A 20,128-nucleotide genomic window follows, 5' to 3' on the forward strand; every position below is an offset into this window, starting at 1 on the left:
CCAAGATACACGATGGAGGGTTGGAAGAACTGTGACTTGTCCAGATTGCACTTCAACCCAGCCGAATGCAGAACCCGAAACAGTGAATGCAAACTGCAAAGGTGCTCCTCAGTGGAGGCCCCCATGACAACAATGTCATCCAGATAGTTTATGCAGCCGGGAACGGAAGCCGTGAGCTGTTCCAAAAACCGCTGAAAAATGGCCGGCGCGCTAGCGACACCAAACAGTAACCGCTGGTACTGATACAACCCACAAGAAGTGTTGATGACGAGAAATTCCTTGGAAGACGCATCCAACGGCAACTGATGGTATGCCTCCGATAAGTCAAGTTTGGAAAAGAACTGGCCCCCAGCGAGCTTGGTAAATAACTCCTCAGGACAGGAAGAGGATAAGTGTCAATGAGGCTCTGAGCGTTGACAGTGGCTTTAAAATCACCACACAATCGCAGACTCCCATTTGGTTTCGAAACCACCACGATTGGCGATGCCCATTCGCTGGAGGTAACAGGAAGGAGAATCCCTGAAGCTGTTAACCTGCCTATCTCAGCCTTGACAGGTGCACGCAACGCCACCGGAATAGGGCGTGCCCGGAAAAACTTAGGGTGAGCTGTAGGTTTAAGAGTAATGTGGGCTTCAAAATCCTTGGCACGACCCAGACCAGCAGAGAACACGGACGAGAATTCAGAACACAATCCATCCAGCTGTTGATATGGAATATCCTCAGATATGGGGTGCACATCATCATCAATGGAGAACCCGAACAACTGGAAAGTATCATAACCGAACAGGTTTTCAGTGCCCGCATGATCCACCACATAAAACGTGAGGGGCTGAACAACATACTTGTAGGCAGTGGAAGCATCAAACTGGCCAATGATAGGAATTTTCTGTTTATTATAAGTTCTCAGATTTCGCGTAACTGGAGACAAGGGAGGGGAGCCCAACTCCAAATACATGCGAGAATTAATGAGAGTTACTGCAGAGCCAGTGTCCACTTGCATGCGAATGTCTTTATCCAGAACACGAACAGTAACAAACAACTTATTTGTTTGAGAAAGCACACAGTTAACATCCATGTCCGATGCCTCGTCCTCGTTGACAGGAACTTTAGGGGACTGACACACAGAAGCAATGTGGCCTTTTTTCCTACATGAATTACACGTGGCCCAACATTTTGGACACGCGGCCCTGTCATGCTGTACGAAACAACGTGGACAAGAAGGAAGTGCGGAACGAACCTGCTTCTGTGGTTGTTGTTTTCGCTGCGAGCGTGGCGGCCCAACACTGCGTTGTTGACGTGAGTGAACCACTGCCACATCGTCGGTCCCCTGGGAAACAGGCAAATTGTCCATGTTGAAAGTGGTCTGTATAGCACCTACATCACACCACACGTCTATTTGCGCGCCAGCAGCGTGAGACGCTTCAAAAGATTGAGCGATGCTTAGAACTTCCGTCAACGACAGGTTTGGCAGTTGTAAGGCACGAGCGATGCTTAGAACTTCCGTCAACGACAGGTTTGGCAGTTGTAAGGCACGTTGCCAAACTTCTTTATCAGGAGCAAGCTGTAGAATAGCATCCCTAACCATTGAATCAGCATAAGACTCATGATGAGTGTCCGTGACAAACTGACATTTCCTACTCAGACCATATAGTTCCGCCGCCCAAGCCTGGTAAGATTGATGGGGCTGTTTATGACACTGGTAGAACGCCACGCGGGCGGCAACAACGTGGGTGTTTTTTCGGTAATAGTTAGACAATTAGTCACACATTTCTTGGAAGGACAGAGAGGCAGGTTCCCGCAGCGGGGCTAACTGAGATAGCAGCTGATAGATCCATGGGGAAATCCAAGATAGAAATAACGACTTACACATAGGAGCGTCGACAATGCCGAAAGCCAAGAAGTGTTGCCGCAAACGCATCTCATAATCCTCCCAGTCTTCAGCGGCCTCATCGTAAGGAGGGAACGGAGGCAGAGAAGAGGAAGACAGACGATGAGTAAGCGATGTCGACAATGCCTGAAAAGCAGCTGTCAGCTGTGTTTGCTGTTCAATGAGCGCTTGCATAAGCTGTTCCATGTCTGCCCCGACACAAACACACAAATCCACAATGCAGGAACAAAAATATCCGACCTCGTCGCCAAAAAGTGTTATAACCTTTAATCACTAATAAATTGCGTGGATATACAAACGTAGAAACTATAGCTGGTTACATGCTACCAATTCCGTATCGGTCATTCGACTGACGCGCCGTGACATGCGGCCGGCGCCGTTCTTAGCTAGGTGGCGCTCCCGCGCTCAGCCGAGTTGCGGAGCGCCTCTATCGCCATTTGCACGTACTGACGTGGCGGCACTCTTAAATGTCATGGCACTGTCACAACAGTGTGGACGAGCATTGTTGTGGGGGAAATTGCACTGACTACTCCAGAAGAGTTCTGGGTGAACTTACTGGATCCATTGCAGCAGCCATTCCAAAACTCCTTCATAAACCTCCTTTTTGACAGTTTCATCATTCAGTAGATATTCATTGTTATCAAAAAAGGCAATCAGCATCATTTTAATCTTGGATTTTGCTAGTGGAGATTGCTAAATAACAATGAAATTTACAAATTATATAAAGACTCCGATATAGTGGCCAAAATTAAAGCCAAAAGACTGAAATGGATAGGGCATGTCATCAGAGCACCACCAAACAGGACCATCAAGAAAGTGACTGAAGAGATTCCCACCGGAAGACGACCTCTTGGACGCCCACGCATGAGATACTTGGACAATATTCAAGACGATCTCAGAAAACTAGGACATGACAGACAGTGGCAAATTACTTGTAAAGACAGAGCAAAGTGGTTCAACATTGTCCATTCTGCAGCAAAAAGCCTTCATGGATTGTAATGCTTAATAATAATAATAATAATAATAATTTTGCTAGTGTACTTTATTTTGGGAGGTGGAGAAGATGGCGAACAGCATGCCATTCACTGTCGTTTGGTCTATGGATGGTACTGGTAGTTTCCAGACCTCATTTCTGATATTGATGGTTTCCAAAAACTGTGGATTCTAGTCAGACTTTTTAATAACATCTGCAGTTGTTTCTATCCAAGGTTACTTCTGCTCATCTGTCAGTGTTTGTGGTGCAAACTGAGCACAAATCATCCACTTTTTCAAATGTTCATGAACAATTGTGTTTATACTGCCTTTGCACATCTTCAGTTCTTCTGCTGTCATTCTCAAAGAGAGCCATCAACTACCTGCAAGGATCGGTCACGCCTTCAGTATTGTCTGGGTTTTGTGCATGTAGACAGTCGGCCCAAATGCAATTCATCCTTGACACCTTCCTTTCCATCTCTAAAGCATTTAAACCACTCAGACTCACACTTTTTACTCATTGGTTCAACATCATTGGTACTTTGAGTCTCTCTTGCCATTTTCCCTAATTTGAAGACAGCATCATGTTAACATGTTGTTCCATTTTGCACTTCATTTAGCACTGAGACAAGTTCTCACTGTCTCTGTTAGCTTGGCTGCAGTGTGTACCACTGCTTCACTTTGGTGTCCTTTCTGTAATATTGTTGTTATTCCATCCTGGACTTGTTGTTTGATTCTGCTTATTCTTTTAAGTCTGATCATTACTCTTCATGACATTGTACAATGACTGGTATACAATGAAAACCAGTCCATGGTCTTACATGTCTTTTTACATAGTGAACTTTCTAATGTATTGAGAGGTATATTAAAATAATGTACTGTGTGTTACATTTAGTGACTCTCAGTCTGTTGTGTTACGTAAATATCACAAAATCAAATTGATCTTTTATCTTATTTGTTGGTTCTTTTGTGAGCAGGTTCTGTATTTCTTTTCTTTGCTGTTTTGTGCATTGAAATCTCTGTTGAAATTCCTGGACACTTCTGACCTAAGGCATTTTGCACCAAAGAACAACACCAAAATTTTGATGTACACAATGGGACTTAAGCTATAGTTTCTTCTGATAATTCACAGAAATTCTCTACTCTTATTGGGTCTTTTTGTTTGTAAATATTTAAAGGTATTGTAAATTCTATAATTTCCTGATTCAAAGTGGTTTTCATTGAAACATCTTGTTTCTTGTACTATTACAATTTGGATATTGAGTTCATCTAATGTATTTGCTAGTTGCATCAAGTTTGCCAGTCTTGGCCCCAGAGATTGTACACTAATGATTTCCATGCCTCAATAGCCATTGATTTAAAATGGGCATGATTTCATCTAATACTCTTCCATCTCATTATAAAAAGCCTAATAGTTTGTAAAGCTAAATAATTTAGTTTGTGTATAAAATATTTTTCCATCCTACTCAACTTGATCTATAGGTGTTCAGTGGCATGCACCTAAATACTGCAAATGTATTAATTGAGGGCAAGTATGGACATTATATTGAATTAAATGTTGGTTAGAGCAGCATCATACTCTAATAGACACTGGAGACAGTAAGTTCTTGCCATCCTCTTATCTTTAAATGGCACACCCAGCCAGATGCGGAAGCACCTAAGGTTTAATCTTGAATTTGAAATAGAGACCAATATGATTCACAGCCACAGAGCAATATCAAAGTTGAAAAATCTTGTTACATGCCAAAAGAACTTCAAATGATGGTCACCAAACACACACACACACACACACACACACACACACACACACACACACACACACACACACACACTCTGTACTAAGTTTATCAACACAATAAATGTCCATAACTGACAGAATTCTCTAAAGTGAATGCTGAAAGTCAAGATTACTACATAAAGATGCTGACTTCTGATCTAAGGAGAAAAAAGGGTACAGAGATGGTATAGTCTAACAGTTCAGCCTCATTCCATGTTTTTTCTGCACACCCTCTAGTAACCCACTGTATCATGTCAGAGACATATAATCAAATTACATTACAGTTTACAAATTGTGAAGTGTACTGTGTTTTGTATGAAAATTGTCTGTAGAGAATGACCACACCACCTTTTGCCATTCTCAAAACAATTAAAAGGTGTTAGGAGCAACAAGTAACTATCAGTTTCTGAGCAGTCAAGCATGACATAATGTAGTATCCAAGTAATACATCAAATTGATTCAAGTAACATAAATATGGCTTTATTCACAAACCTCTGAAAAATAGCAGAAACAAGGCTCTCATATTTACACACTTAACAAGACAAGAGAATGATATAGAAGGTGTAACATGTGATACACAGAACAATTGACGTGAGTTGTACAGACTAAAAGAACACAGTGAGTGTGAGTCAGCACTGCTTCTTTCACATATAGGTGCAAGTCACTGGCAGAAGGTATGGTGGAGACCATACCATGTTCACACTTCTTACATGCAGCCTCTAGTGGCTGGCCTGTGTTGATACAGTTGGTGGTTGATTTAAGTACACACATGCAGTGACACTACACTCAGGGTACTCACACTCACATGCACTAGTAGCAGGATACAGCATGCCTTTCCTCTCACAGAAAACATCCTTCAGATTTGGAGTGGCAGCAGCTGGTGGCGACAGCAGGAGCAGGGCGATGTGCCGGGCGAGCACCAGAGCATAGGGCCAGAATGTGCACAGAAACCAGCATGCCTGAGGGTGGTAGGCCCATGCATCACCCAACAACAGCACTGGAAGGGAAGGTGCCCTCACCATCTTTGCTTCCTCATCTGCAGACGAGATGGGGCTGGACCAACTGGCACCAATGGTTGAGGTGATGATGGTGAGGGGGCCGTGGAGGCAGCCTGAGGGAACTGCAAGCTGTGGCAGTGGACCCGAGGCCAGAGATGGACCAGTTCCAGGCACTGGGAAGTTGCAACCCCAAGGCACCACACATGGAGAAGGCAGCCACTGGGACAGAGGCATCTCCACAGCAGTTGCCAAGCAGCTCAAAGCAAAGGGTGGCGGTGTGGGCTGCAGTAACTGGGGCCACACCCATGAAATGGTAGCTTCTGGCAGTGAACAGAGCTGCAGCTTATCAAAGTGATGTGCCACCAACCCATTGGCCATGCAGACATCACAAAGATGGCGTCTCCAGTGGTGGACTACAGTGGCCAGAATCCACATGGACCAGTGACCAAATTCTTGTGCCCACACCAGGGGTCCCTGTATGAAGCAGCTGCATGAACCTGGCTGCCACAGGTGTAGTGCAGGCCACAGAAGATGGAGGAGCATGCGTAACTGCTGGCAATGAAGGAACTAAGCTGGACTCTGCTCCCCCATAGGCATGAAGCAATAAAACCTTATAAAATTGAGAAAAGCATCATCTGGTGAAGAATCCACAACAAGCCTTTTCATTTGGGACTTAAACGCACTCACCAGTCATTCCACCTCACCATTCTATTGAGGGTGGAATAGTGAAGCTGTAACATGATGAAGCTGTGACAGGAACAAAACAACTGAAAGATGTGAGAAACAAAGGGGGCACATTATCAGAAACTAAGGTACCAGGCAATCTCTTAAAAGAAAAAGCTCTCAAAAGTGTATGAATTGTGATCCCAGCCAACATTGATGCATACTGGAGACTGTAAAGGAACTGGGAAAGTGTATCCACAACTGAGAGCCAATAGGAATTCAAGAAAGAAACTGCAAAGTCTACATGAATGTGTTCCAGTATCTGTCATGGAGTGGGCCAGGGGGACAGAGACACCCTGGGAGCTGCCTGTTGTTGGGCACGTTGCTCACAAGCCATGACAAAACAGACAATTTTGCCATCAATATCTGGCCAAAAAACATGTCTCCTGGCTAACAATTTAGTGTGTGAAACTTCCCAGTGGCCTTAGTGGAGAACATGTAGAACCTCACGCAGTAACAATGTGGGAATGATTACTCTGGGAGAGAGGTCTTCCGTGGACAACAGAAAACACCATCAAAAATGGAGGGGCAATACCACAAGGAAAAATAGTTGCTTAGGAGGCTAAAGCCTGACCAGGTGTTTTATCTGGCCAGCCCTACTGAACAAAGTGAACCACCTGGCAGAAAACTAGGTCAGCTGCAACTGCAGTGGCTACATGCAAGCTTGTAATTGGGAAACCCTTGACTGCATTCTGTGTTTCAGTATCAAGATGGAAGCAAAGCAATTCTTCGCAATCAAAGTCAGGATCAGGACCCACAGGAAGGTAGAACAAGGCATCTGCATTATCAGGTTTAGATGTAAAACTTCCTGACAGATTAAAACTGTGTGCTGGACTGAGACTCGAACTCAGGACCTTTCCTTTCACGGGCAAGTGTTCTACCATCTGAACTACCCAAGCATGACTCACGACCCACCCTCACAGCCTTAATTCCACCAGTACCTCGTCTCCTACCTTCCAAACTTCATGGAAGCTCTCCTGCGAACCTTGCAGAACTAGCACTCCTGGAAGAAAGGATATTGCAGAAACATGGCTTAGCCACAGCCTGGGAGATGTTTCCAGAATGAAATTTTCACTCTGCGGTGGAGTGTGCGCTGATATGAAATTTCCTGGCAGAGAGCTTCTGTGAAGTTTGGAAGGTAGGAGATGAGGTATTGGTGGAATTAAGGCTGTGAGGGTAGGTCGTGAGTTGTGCTTGGGTAACTCAGATGGCAGAGCACTTACCCACAAAACACAAAGATCCTGAGTTTGAGTCTCAGTCCAGCACACAGTTTTAATCTGCCAGGAAGATTCATATCATTGCACACTCCACTGCAGAGTGAAAATTTCATTCTAGAAACATCCCCCAGGCTGTGGCTAAGCCATGCCTCCACAGTATCCTTTCTTCCAGGAGTGCTAGTTCTGCAAGGTTCGCAGGAGAGCTTCTGTGAGGTTTGGAAGGTAAGAGACATGGTACTGGTGGAATTAAGGCTGTGATGGCAGGCCATGAGTTGTGCTTGGGTAGCTCAGATGGTAGAGCACCTTCCTGCGAAAAGCAAAGGTCCCGAGTTTCAGTATTGGTCTAGTATACAGTTTTAATCTGCCAGGAAGTTTCATATCAGCACACAATGCAGATCAAAAATTTCATTCAGGTTTAGATGTAGGTCAAAACTAGATTTTGTAACTGTAGTGTGACAAGAACAGTGTCCAATGCTATAGGTTGTATGCAGCCTTGTGAGGCAAGAAAGGGTGAGAATTAAACAAGGAAACCAAGGGTTTATGGCCTGTAATAAAGCAAAACTTGGAGCCACACAAAAAAAAAGGAAAATTTATGGCAAGAGCCTCTTTCTCCACCTGAGAGTACTGTTGCTGAGCTGGAGTGAGAGATTTGTAGGTGAAAGCAATGGGCCATTCGGAGCCGTCAGCATATTGGTGTGCTAGGACCATGCCGAGTTCGTATTGTGAGGCATCACTCATCAAAACTATATGCTGGTCCAGAGAGAATGTAGCTAAATAGGCTGCCAAGAGTAGTTTGGGTTTCAACACTCAAAAAACACTTTTGCAGTCCAGGATCCAGCAAAAATTTACATTCTTGTGTAACAGTGCATGCAGCATGTGGACAAATGTGGCTGCCCCCATCATTAATTTGTGGTACTACACTATCTTCCCTAGGAAGACCTGAAGTTCCTTTGTGGACGACAGCAAGGTGTAGATGGAACAGGAGAGTTGTGATCTGGCAGAGGGGGGACCACATCCTGCACGACCTTGAACCTTGAACCCCAAGTAAACAACAGAAGGTTGAAAAAATTGAGATTTCACAAAGTTGCACTGTAAACCTGAGGACTGAAAGACAGAAAACAAGCTGTGCAAATTTTTCAAGTGATCCGCCATGAAGGAGTCCATGACAACAATATCATCCAGATAATTAATGCAACCTAGGACAAGCATAGTCAACTGCTCTAAAAATCATTGGAAAATATCAGGGGTTGTAGCCACATGAAAAGGAAGGTGCAGATAAGCATGGTTTAGTAGTGCTGGTTTCACGGCACTTGTTTCTAAAATTGTACCAACATGTTGTTAGCACTTCACTTAATGCAATTCCACCAAATAAAATTAAGTGAAAACTGATTTTCATTTGTCAAAAACATGTTTTCTTTATCATAACTGATGGTTGGGCTTCTATGACTATGTTTTGTACACTTTGCATTTGATACCATTTTATTTTGTTTATTCACAGTTCCAACAATATATCGCTTCATTCTGAAAGTTAGACGTTGACAAAAAGGAAGGTAATGAAAAAATAGAATGAAAGAAAGAGAATATCAACCACAACCTCCAATGTCTGAAAGATATAAACAAAGAAAAACAGCTATACTTAACAACTGTTTTAACAAAAATCTGATCTCATGGACAGTAGTACAAAATGTGTAGGGAATCAATGATGATTCTTGTACTGAAATTTGGGAAAGATCATACTAGCCCAAATAATTACTGGAGTGTTGCCATCACTGGTGAGAAGGGGAGATTAGTAGAAGATCAACAGCTCTTTAATGTGCGTTTTGCACATTCCAGGAATGGATAGGCTACTGAAGAATGAGAGCATATAAATGTTCGGGACTGGGGTGTTCAAGCCTTTTAAATGTGGGGTCTATTGAGTATAATGTGTTGTTTTTTAGCTTTATTTCAGAAATTTATTATTTCAGGAAGCTTCATATTGCATGAAATATTACTATTTTGTAACTTTGTCTTAAATTTGTAATGTATTTTATAAGTTGTAGTCTTTATAATGTTTTATGACAATTTATATCAATAAACAGCAGCAATATTGTGCAATTCACAGCCTGCAAGAATTTGTATTTTGCTAGCAAAAAAGAACCTGGTGTATTACATGAAGTCCACATGTTTTCTGTGCTGCATTAATTGAACTTTTATGGACATCTTTTCTCTATCATTACCTCTTCTCGTCTTGTATATTTCCTTACCATCTCTAGTATCTCCAGTACTACTCTTTTCTTTCTTTCATATGTATTCAGTTTCTGAATTATGAATGTTTTCTTTCACAAGCTCTTAAAATACCTGTTTATTTATTAATATTGCTGTTTCTTTTATCATTTTCAACATTTTGGTGAGTGTGTTTTAATTATCTTGATTAACATATTGAGGTTAGCTTGAATTAATACTTTCCAATTAAGACTATAAAATGTAATTACTGGTAGTTATGTACAAATGAAATCAGATAATTTTAAATGTTTATCTGCTCAGAGATAATGACTTGCACAAAACCTCAACAATTGATGTCTTTCCCTTTTTCAGGATGAACATGGCCAGAGCATGCTCCATTTTGCTGCAGCAAGAGCACATGGACGTAATGGATTATTCCAGCTCCTGCAGGAGACTGGTTTGAATGCTGGCTATAGGGATGAATTGTATCGCACAGCACGAGATGTTGCAATCCAGGCTAATATTCCTGACAATATTCATGACATTGATAAGTGGGTCCTTCATCTTGCTGCAAATGGTACTACTGAACATTATTATATCTTCCTATAAAGTAAACTGCATCAGCAAGCAACTATCACTACACTACTACACATTACTTTTACTTATAAAGAGTAAAATTAATACAATAAAATAAGTATGAAATCTGAAAGAAGCTATTAGATTCTCAGTTATATTTAATAGCTATTGTTTCTTCTCTAGTACCTACTCAGTTACTAATATAATTACATTGTTATCAATGTCTATGTTCCACCAAACCTATCATACATAAGAACCTTAAGGGACACGTAACAAGTCAAGGCATTCATTGACAAACACCATCAGTAGTCAAATCATTGCCTTTTTCATGTCAAATCATTGCCTTTTCCATGTCCTAGGAATTTTTTGTTCTTAGTTTGCCAGAGCTATCATTCTCCACAGGGCAGAATTGTGGGATTTAAAAGAAACTGGGGTAAGTGAAATGAGTATTACAGGACTGTTGCTGTTCATGACATATAGTGAATGACCTAATGGATAAGATGAGAAGCTCCGCGAAGCTGTTAATAAAATGTGTTTTTGAAAGAAGAAAAGTTGTGTTGCCAGAAAATTGTAGCAAAATGTACAGATACCTCCCAAAAATAGATGGCTGATGCAGGCAATGGCAATTCACACTTAAAATTAACAGATGTAATGTATTCCATTGTTATCCAACCAAACAATCAGTGATCAATTCCTGAAAACAATAAAAGCCATAAAACATCCTGCTGAGGACCCAGTATTGTGGGCTACAGTGCAGTTGCCTTGTCCAGGGATACAGACAAAGACCACAATGGCAGCAAAGGTGGAGAGAAAGGACTTCATTACAGTGGAGCTGGCAGATATGGCAACCTTCAAAAGGGAAGATTTGTGTCTGAAGTCTAGAAATACAACCAGTCTAAGGAAATAGCATCCCTACAAAAAATCTTCTAGTCCTCCAGGTTGGGAGTTGAGGTAATGCGTGTGCAGCCCATCACTTTTAGAAAACCACAAAATGCACAATTTCTCAACAACTCAGAAATGTACTGTTAAAAATGTAAACAAAAACTGGCAAAGAAATGTGTTCTATGATTAGAAATGTGGAATACTCCAGGAATATCATCTAAAAGAGAAGTATTTCAAGAATTAGATTGGTATGACATGCACATAAAAACTCTCCCAGAGACTAAGAATAAGGAAAACAAACAGGGGAAAGATATTGGTATATGCATACCTAAAGTGGTATACCAAAAGAAGAACAAGACCAAGGAGGAGTATCCCTAGTAGTTAAAAAGAAGTACAAAAATGTATAAAATCCAGGGACCAAACCAGTCACAGACGTTTGCAAGTGGATATCAATATAAGACATCATTTTTATGGTAACCACAGCAGCACTTCTCCCAATGCAGGATGCTGCAGCTGCTGAGGAGGAAAATTTCTATTTTAATATGACAACAACTTTGGAAAATGTTGGAAAAGAGGTGTTCATAACTGGTGACCTAAATGGCAGAAAAGGTTCCAAAATAAATGTCCCTCACAATTTGATACAGTGGTGAATCTATTTTCAATAATAATTGCAAATGATTAATTCATTTATATGTCAACAACAGAAACTAAAAGTTTCTAATGGATGGATTTCAAGCAAAGATATCTACAAATATAAATGGACACAACCAACATATTGTCATCAGACGGAGTACTGAACTGAAAGTGTCAGATGTTAAGAGTCAAGCATGGCTCAGAATTCGGCTCACATCACAAAAAGGAGTGACTGGCAGCTTAATTCCTTGCTTTGGAATGACAAAATTATGATGAGAATAATGGTCTCACTGTACAACTCAGTCAGATAGAACATCACCACATATGGCGCTGAAATATGGGAGCTAGCCAAAACGGAGAAAAATAAATTGAAGTCCCTTGAATTGGTTTTTTGTAAAGAAATTGTCCCTTCACTGAATTAGAAAACATCATAAATTATGGGATACAAGAAATTATAGGAGAAAAAGACACTATTCTTGATGCCATAGATAGCAAAATATTGACTTGGTATGGCCACCTCCAACAAATGTCTGAGAATCTATGGCCAAAAAGAATACATGAATGGACACCAGCTATGTGAAGAAAGCATTGTAGACCACCTAGAAGATGGATGCAAGATGTTAAAGATGCGATGCATTCCAGGGGCCTTCAGGAAGAACACTGGACAAATCGGAAACTGTGAAAGTTGAGAAGTAGAAGACAACAGCCATCATAAAAAAAGCTGTGTATGTGATGTGATTTACAGTGGAATGACAACAAAAAACAAGTTCAAGGAAAAAAGAAGTTACACTGAGAGGCATTGGAAGTCTTCTAAGAAAACTTCACTAAAAAAGCGGTTTGCACCAGACTGGATTAATAAAGGAGATAGAGAAGAAAACACACACACACACACACACACACACACACACACACACACGCACGCACACACACACACACGCGCACACACGCACACACAGACAGTTTATGAAATGACCATACCGGGAAATCAAACAAATTGAAGCCAATATGAAGCCCTGGGGCAGAAAATATTGAAGGCATCTTGAAAATATAGATATGGATGCAGATGTCTATCATTTTTACAGAACATTTATACAGTCTTGACAAACAATTTAAATATTTGTAAGGTCTACATCATACCAGTTAGCTGAGGATTACTCTATTTAGCTACAATGTATCTGACTGGATTTAGTTCATAAAAGAATCAAAAGAAGCTAAATTTATATGATTTGGATCATTTCTTCTATTTCCCATACATAGCATTTGTTATAACTTCAAGTTGAACAAATATATTTCAAGGAAGACGCAATACAGGAAAGTCACAGATCAAGTAAACAGAGTAAGACGTGTGTACACTTTAACTGCCAATTCATAACTGAGTCCGAGTCTAGCGCCCACTGGCTGGCTGGCCGCTTATGTGGTGCTGCTGCTGCATGGCTGGCAGACATCGCCACATGTAGAGGACACGTGTAACTGTGCAGCGGCACTTTAAAAGATCGGCAAGTCACAACACTTTTCCTCCCTTTGAAGTTTTTGCACAGGTCTTGATGGAGGTGGCCTGTGGATTGCTAACATCCAGAAGGTGTTGTTTGACTGGCCGTAAAGTCTCGAGGAGGAGGCTTCCCGTATAGACGGAAAGTGTCCCCGATGATAACGGGTCAAGATGACAGGAGACATGGGGGTCAAATCTGCTGGGGCCCCGTGCACCAATCTGCCCATTGCGGCAAGTCCGATTGTAATAACAGGAGACATGGGCACATCTGGTGGCATCAGTTCTTCTGATGGCACCAATATGATGGTGAGAGGACTGCGTTGTGAGTAATGAGAGACTCCAGTATCCCGAGCATCAGGTAGAGCTGAAGGTGGTGTACGGCATCAGGAACAGGCGTTGCTGGCACACGAGGCCAAAGCTGGTCCAAATGATGCACTGCAACACCCGTGTCCATCTGGATTTCATACAGGCATTGGCCACGGTCTCGTAAGATGCGGCCAGGACTCCATTTTGGCCGCCTGCCATATCCCCATACCCATAAAAGGTCGTCGTCGGTGAACTGGCCAAGCGAAGGCACCTGCGGCCGTGAGGTGGAAGGCCTCAGAAGATGAAGTAGCGCGCAGGGCTGTCAGCGATGTAAGAGCTCAGCCAGGCTGTGGTTGCCGATGGGGGTGAAACAGTAAGAAGCCAGAAATTGGAGAAGCGCATCATCAGCAGCAGAAGAAGTCAGGAGTTTCCTCGTCTGAGCCTTAAATGTGCAGACCAGTCATTCAGCCTCACCGTTTGACTGTGGATGGAATGGAGGGGCCGTGACATGCATAACGCCGTGACGGGCACAAAAATCCGCAAAATCAGAAGAGTCAAATTGCGGACCATTATCAGTAACAAGAGTAGAAGGAAGGCCTTCCAAAGAGAAAATGCAAGCTAGAGCATTGGTGGTTGCCGTGTTGGTAGGTGACGTGCAACGGACAATGAAAGGAAAGTTAGAGTAGGCGTCAATAACGAGAAGCCAATAAGTACCTAAAAAAGGTCCCGCGAAGTCAACATGAATACACTCCCAGGGCTTCTCAGGCGAAGGCCACACTGACAAAGATGACTTTGGGGTGGCAGCCTGTGACGCACAAGGGCCACAGGCAGCGACCATGTGTGCGATTTCAGAGTTGATGCTGGGCCAGCACACATGACAGTGCAGCAGAGATTTTGTGCGAGAGACACCCCAGTACCCTCGGTGAAGGAGGCACAAGACCGAAGCATGCAAAGACGCAGGTACCACAACACATGGCGAAGCATTTTCGGTGGAAAGGAGGATAACACCATCCCTAGCCGTGAGGCGGTAACACAAAGTGTAGTAGTTCTGCAAGGGATCAGAAGTCTTAGCGGATGGACAATCTGGCCAACCCTTATGAATATAGCGTAAAACCCGGGAGAGGGTAGGGTCAGAACCCCTAGCAGCCGTCAGCCGGTCCCCAGTGATGGGCAACCTGTCCACAACCCGCTGCTCGGCAACATCCAGGTGGAAACACAAAAGTTTGTCCCTATCGAATGCCAGATCAGGACCTATGGGAAGGCAAGACAGTGCATCAGCATTTGCATGTTGAGCCGTCAGCCAGAAACGAATCTCATAACTGAAATGAGACAAGTAAAGAGCGCAACGCTGGAGGCGGTGTGGAACCTTGTCGTTGATGGATGAAACAAGGAAACAAGTGGTTTGTGATCCAAAACAAGATGAAATTTGGATCTATAGAGAAAAACACCAAACGTATGAAAAGCATAAATAATGGCCAAAGCTACTTTTTCAATTTGAGAATACTTTTGTTGGGCATCCGTGAGCATTTTGGAGGCATAAGCAATGGGTTGTTCAGAACCATCAGTAAAACGGTGCGCAAGGACTGCACCAACCCCGTATGGAGCATATTGAGAGGCGTCCATGGCAAGAACAAGATGTTGGTCAGGTCAATAAGTAGCCAGGCACGGCGCCTGTTTCAGCATAGTCTTCAATTTCTGGAAAGCCCCATTACATGACGCGGACCAGTGAAAAGGCACGTTTTTATGCAACAGGCGATGCAACGGCTGAGCCACCAAAGCAGCAGACGGTAAAAAGTTGCGATAGTATGCTATTTTCCCCAAGAAGGCTTGCAGTTCCTTAACAGATGTAGGGCGAGGAAGGGCATCAATCACAGTGACAGTTTGCTGGAGCAGACGAATACCATCTCAAGAGAGTTGAAACCCCAAGTATGTGACAGATGCCTGAGAAAATTTTGATTTCTGAAGATTACACTTAAGACCAGCAGTCTGTAAGACATGAAAAAGTGTGCAGAGATTTTGAAGATGTTCATCATTGGTGGAGCCAGTGACAACAATGTCGTCCTGGTAGTTTATACACCCAGGGACAGTGAGCAATTATTGTTCCAAGGATCGCTGTAAGAGAGGAGGGGGTGCTGGCAACCCCGAATGGCAATTGTTGGTATTGATAGAGGCCGAAAGGCGTGTTAAGGACAAGAAACTGCCAGGAAGCAGTGTCGAGAGGAAGTTGATGATAAGCTGCTGACAGGTCAAATTTAGAAAAATACTGGCCTCCAGCAAGTTTAGTGAACAATTCTTCAGGTCGAGGCATTGAGTAAGTGTCAATAAGGCATTGAGCATTTACAGTGGCTTTGAAATCACCACAGAGACGAGTATCACCATTTGGCTTAGCAACGACAATGACAGGAGAGGACCACTCACTGGAAGTGACAGGAAGCAAGACCCCTGAAGCAGTGAGACGATCCAGCTCCCGTTTGACCTGATCAGGAAGGGCCACAGGAATGGGTGAGACCGACAAAACTTAGGCTGAGCAGTGGGTTTGAGCCTGATATGAGCTTCAAAGTCGTTTGCACAGGCTAACCCAGGAGAAAAAAGGGATGTTGTTGACAAGGGATCCAATTAACCATAAGGAATGGCATCAGAGACAATATTGACAGAGGCATGTATGGAGAACCCAAAAAAGCGAAAGGCTTCGAATCCAAAAAGATTCTCCGTGTTACTATGGTCGACCACAAATATGGAAACAGTGCGAACAACAGATTTGTAAGATACTTCAGCATCAAATTGTCCCAAGAGAGAAATGTTCTGTTTATTTTAAGTCCGTAATTGCCTAGTGACAGGTGACGGGATTGGAGAACCCATCTGAAGATACGTCTAAGAATTAATGATAGTGGCAGCAGAACCAGTATCCACCTGTATGCGAACATCTCGACCAAGTATTTGGACAGTGAGGAATAACTTCCCTGAAAGGAAAGAGGTACAATTGACAGACAACACAGAATCAGAATCAGCGTCATGTTCATGAACATCATGTATGCGGTCGGTTTTGCAAACAGATGACACATGACCCTTTTTTTTTTGCATTTGCGACACACGGCCCAACGTTGTGTACAATCTTCTCGTGAATGTTTCGTAAAACACCGCGGACATGAAGGAAGTTGCCGTGGGTTTTGCTGCAGTTTCTTAGAGGTTTTGTTTACGGTTAGGCCGAGGCTGCGCTTGGAAGCATACTGCGGCAACGTCGGCCGGCAGGGACACGCCACACACTTCGTCAACATCGCACAGAGGTTGTATTTCCCCAACGTCACCCCATCCCTCTATTTGTGCTCCAGCGGTGCGAGAAATTTCAAATGACTGAGCGATGGATAGGACTTCATCTAGAGTCGGATTTTCCAACTAAAGGGCATGTTGCCTAACTTCTTTGTCGGGTGCCGATCACATAATAGCATCCCGTACCATGGAATCGGCGTAGGATTCTTTGTGAACTTCAGTAACAAATTGACACTTTCTACTGAGGCCGTGAAGTTCGGCAGCCAAAGTGTGATAGGATTGATTCAGTTGTTTTTGACAACGATAAAAGGCAACACGAGAGGCCACCACATGCGTTTGCTTTTGAAAATAGACGGACAGAAGTGAGCACATTTCAGCAAAGGACAAAGACGCAGGATCTTTCAAAGGAGCCAATTGCGACAACAACCAATACATTTGAGGTGAAATCCATGAAAGGAACAGAGACTTACATGTTTGTTCGTCCGTGACATGAAATGCCAAGAAGTGCTGTCGAAGACGTTTTTCATAATCAGACCAGTCTTCCACCGTCTTGCCGTAAGGAGGAAAAGGAGGTAGAGACAACGACGAGAGATGCCCTGCATTTGATGCCGTGACGAAATCACGAATCACATTTGTGAGAAGCGTTTGCTGTTCTATGAGACCTTGCAATAGTTGCTCTAAAGTAGTCATGGAAACATGTAGGTCAACGATGTAAAAGAAAAATCACTACCTCGTCGCCAATTGTTATAATTTCAAGTTGAACAAATATATTTCAAGGAAGACGCAATACATGAAATTCACAGATCAAGTAAACAGAGTAAGCTGTGTGTACACTCTAACAGTCAATTCATAACTGAGACCGAGTCTAGCAGCCGCTGGCTGGCTGGCCGCTTATGTGGCGCTGCTGCTGCATAGCTGGCAGACAGCGCCGCATGTAGAGGACGTGCGTAACTGCGCAGTGGCACTTTAGAAGATCAGTGAGTCACAACAGCATTATGTGATACTTGTGTCTCTCTTTCCTGGAAGTAAAATTTCAGCTCAAGGAGAATCACACTCAAGATCCCCATTGTGAAAAAAAAAGCAATGGTTTCAAATCCATTTTCCACTGTTCTGTGGAAATGCACTATGTAAAATAGAAAACTGGGCATTTTAATGTAGCACTAACAAGGAAGTCATGTAAATGACTAATTATTTCATGATGTAATAATATGTGTCTGGTTACTTGCAAGTCATTAAGAAAATTTTCTGATATTTCCCGTAAATTCAGAAACGTAGTTCTTAATTTAGTCATCAGGCAACACAAATATTACTAGCATGTATAAAAAGAATTTGTGGTAGATAAGACAATGATAATGAAAATTTTGGGATGTAAACAACATACAAAAATGTGAGCTGGCAATCACTTACCTACAGCGAGGAACTGTGTGTGAAGCATAGAGCCACAAGGTGAGAAAGATAGTGGGGAAAGAGTAGAGGCATCTTACAAGAAATTGGTAGTAAGATGTGAAGGGCAATGTACACAGTGGGAGAAACAAAGACACAACTTTCAATGGCAGTGGAAATAACCATTCAGTAACAGAATTAACAACAAAACTGTGCAAAAGAGAAAAAGAATGGAACATAGCCAGCAAAATATTGGATAGGGGGCGGAACTGAAACATTACACGAGGGTAAAGAATTAAGTCAATGGAGTGTAAAGGACTTGATGAAAGTTTAGGCCAGTTCTTCACTCATACAGTTCAGAGTAGCTGGTTCTGGTGCATGATGGGGCTGGGAGGCTTCATATTGTAAGGTAAACACAAATATCGGATGAGACCACTCATGTCTCAGTCTTGTTTGTCTGTTCATAGTGAGAGGACTGTAGTCTCTTGATGAAGTTGAGAATTTAATGCCACAAAGATACCATCTGGATCCTGTTTCTCAGGGAATAATACTTGGCTACCTGCAACCACATCACTCTCAGACCAAAGTCTCAGTATCCTTGAATGTGCCATGAAGTGTCATTTTGAGGCTTCGGTGATGGTTTTGAGACACAGGAGATGTTTTTTGTAGGTCACTACAAAGTTGACAAGGAATCACCATCCTACAGCAGGATAAATATCTGGCCATGACTGCCCAGCAAAGTAGGGGTGTACCTGCAAGACAATTGGAACTTGCAACTGCCTCAGGAGTTGCTGTTTCCTGACAAATTGTGCATCACAGGCTCTGAACAGTAGGGTTGCTTTTGCCAGATGTCCAGCCAAGTGTATCCCCTCACTCCAGCACAGAGATGGCCTGTGTGTTATGGAGTTGGTAATGAATGAATGGAGGTATGGGCTTTTCATAAATGAATCTCACTTTAACGTAAATGAATCCCACTTTAATTTGCAAAATGACTGTCATTGTACAGTATTCTGGAGGGTGAGAACCTGGCAGCTGATACAACCCCAGGAACATCAGGGAAAGGGACTGGTTTGGTGTTGATGGCATCATGGAGTTCGGGGGTCGGAGGGAATGTATCGTGTTGAATGGTTATATGGAACTGCGTTTTTTCATTGGTGATTGGAGCGATACAGTAAATACTCAGAGGTGCAGAGAAGAGGTATTCTTACTACATGTTTGTCTTTTGAGAAATGCAGTTATTCCAGACTTCTCCTTTATGGATGATAACAACTGCATGCATTGAGCTGCTCTGGTGAACAAATTTCTAGAGTGTGAAGATACCCGTCACATGGATTGGCTACATCTGAATCCTCTAAAACATGCCTGGGATGCATTAGGGAGGTCCCCCTCCACAAGGGACACTTCCAGACCTCCACACCACACTTGTTGAGGAATGGGATTGACTGCCAAGAGAGCTCTTGAACCACTTTGTAGAGATCATGCAACTTTAATGTGGAGCATACACAACTGTTAGGGGTAACCATATCCCTTATTAACAGGTGAACAGTTTCTTTTTTGTAGAAGAGATGTTCCAGTTGTGTTATTTTCCTACAAATACGTATCTTAGCTATCACAACATTTCTAACAATATATTTCAGGCACTGTTACATGCTAAATGTCTTGTGATTTGACTATAGCTCATTCATTACCCTTTCTGGCATCCTGATAAGGCAATATGTCCTCTTTCTTGTAATTACACATAATTTTTGGATGCTAGTGTACTTATAGTGCTGTGTAGAACTCACACTGATGTAACAAAAATTATGGGATAGCAAA

At 42.7% G+C, this 20,128-nt stretch overlaps 1 protein-coding gene across 1 annotated transcript in view; it reads left to right on the plus strand.

The window, feature by feature from the left end:
- LOC124788628 overlaps nt 1-20,128 on the plus strand; it is a 495,884-nt gene that overhangs the window by 458,053 nt on the left and 17,703 nt on the right. Inside the window, exon 18 of the mRNA XM_047255898.1 lies at nt 10,150-10,354. Coding sequence (XP_047111854.1) covers nt 10,150-10,354 — 205 coding nt within the window. The remainder of the gene's footprint in view (nt 1-10,149; nt 10,355-20,128) is intronic.

This window comes from Schistocerca piceifrons, chromosome 3 (genome assembly GCF_021461385.2).
Source record: "Schistocerca piceifrons isolate TAMUIC-IGC-003096 chromosome 3, iqSchPice1.1, whole genome shotgun sequence".
In the NCBI taxonomy this organism is placed as follows: domain Eukaryota; kingdom Metazoa; phylum Arthropoda; class Insecta; order Orthoptera; family Acrididae; genus Schistocerca; species Schistocerca piceifrons.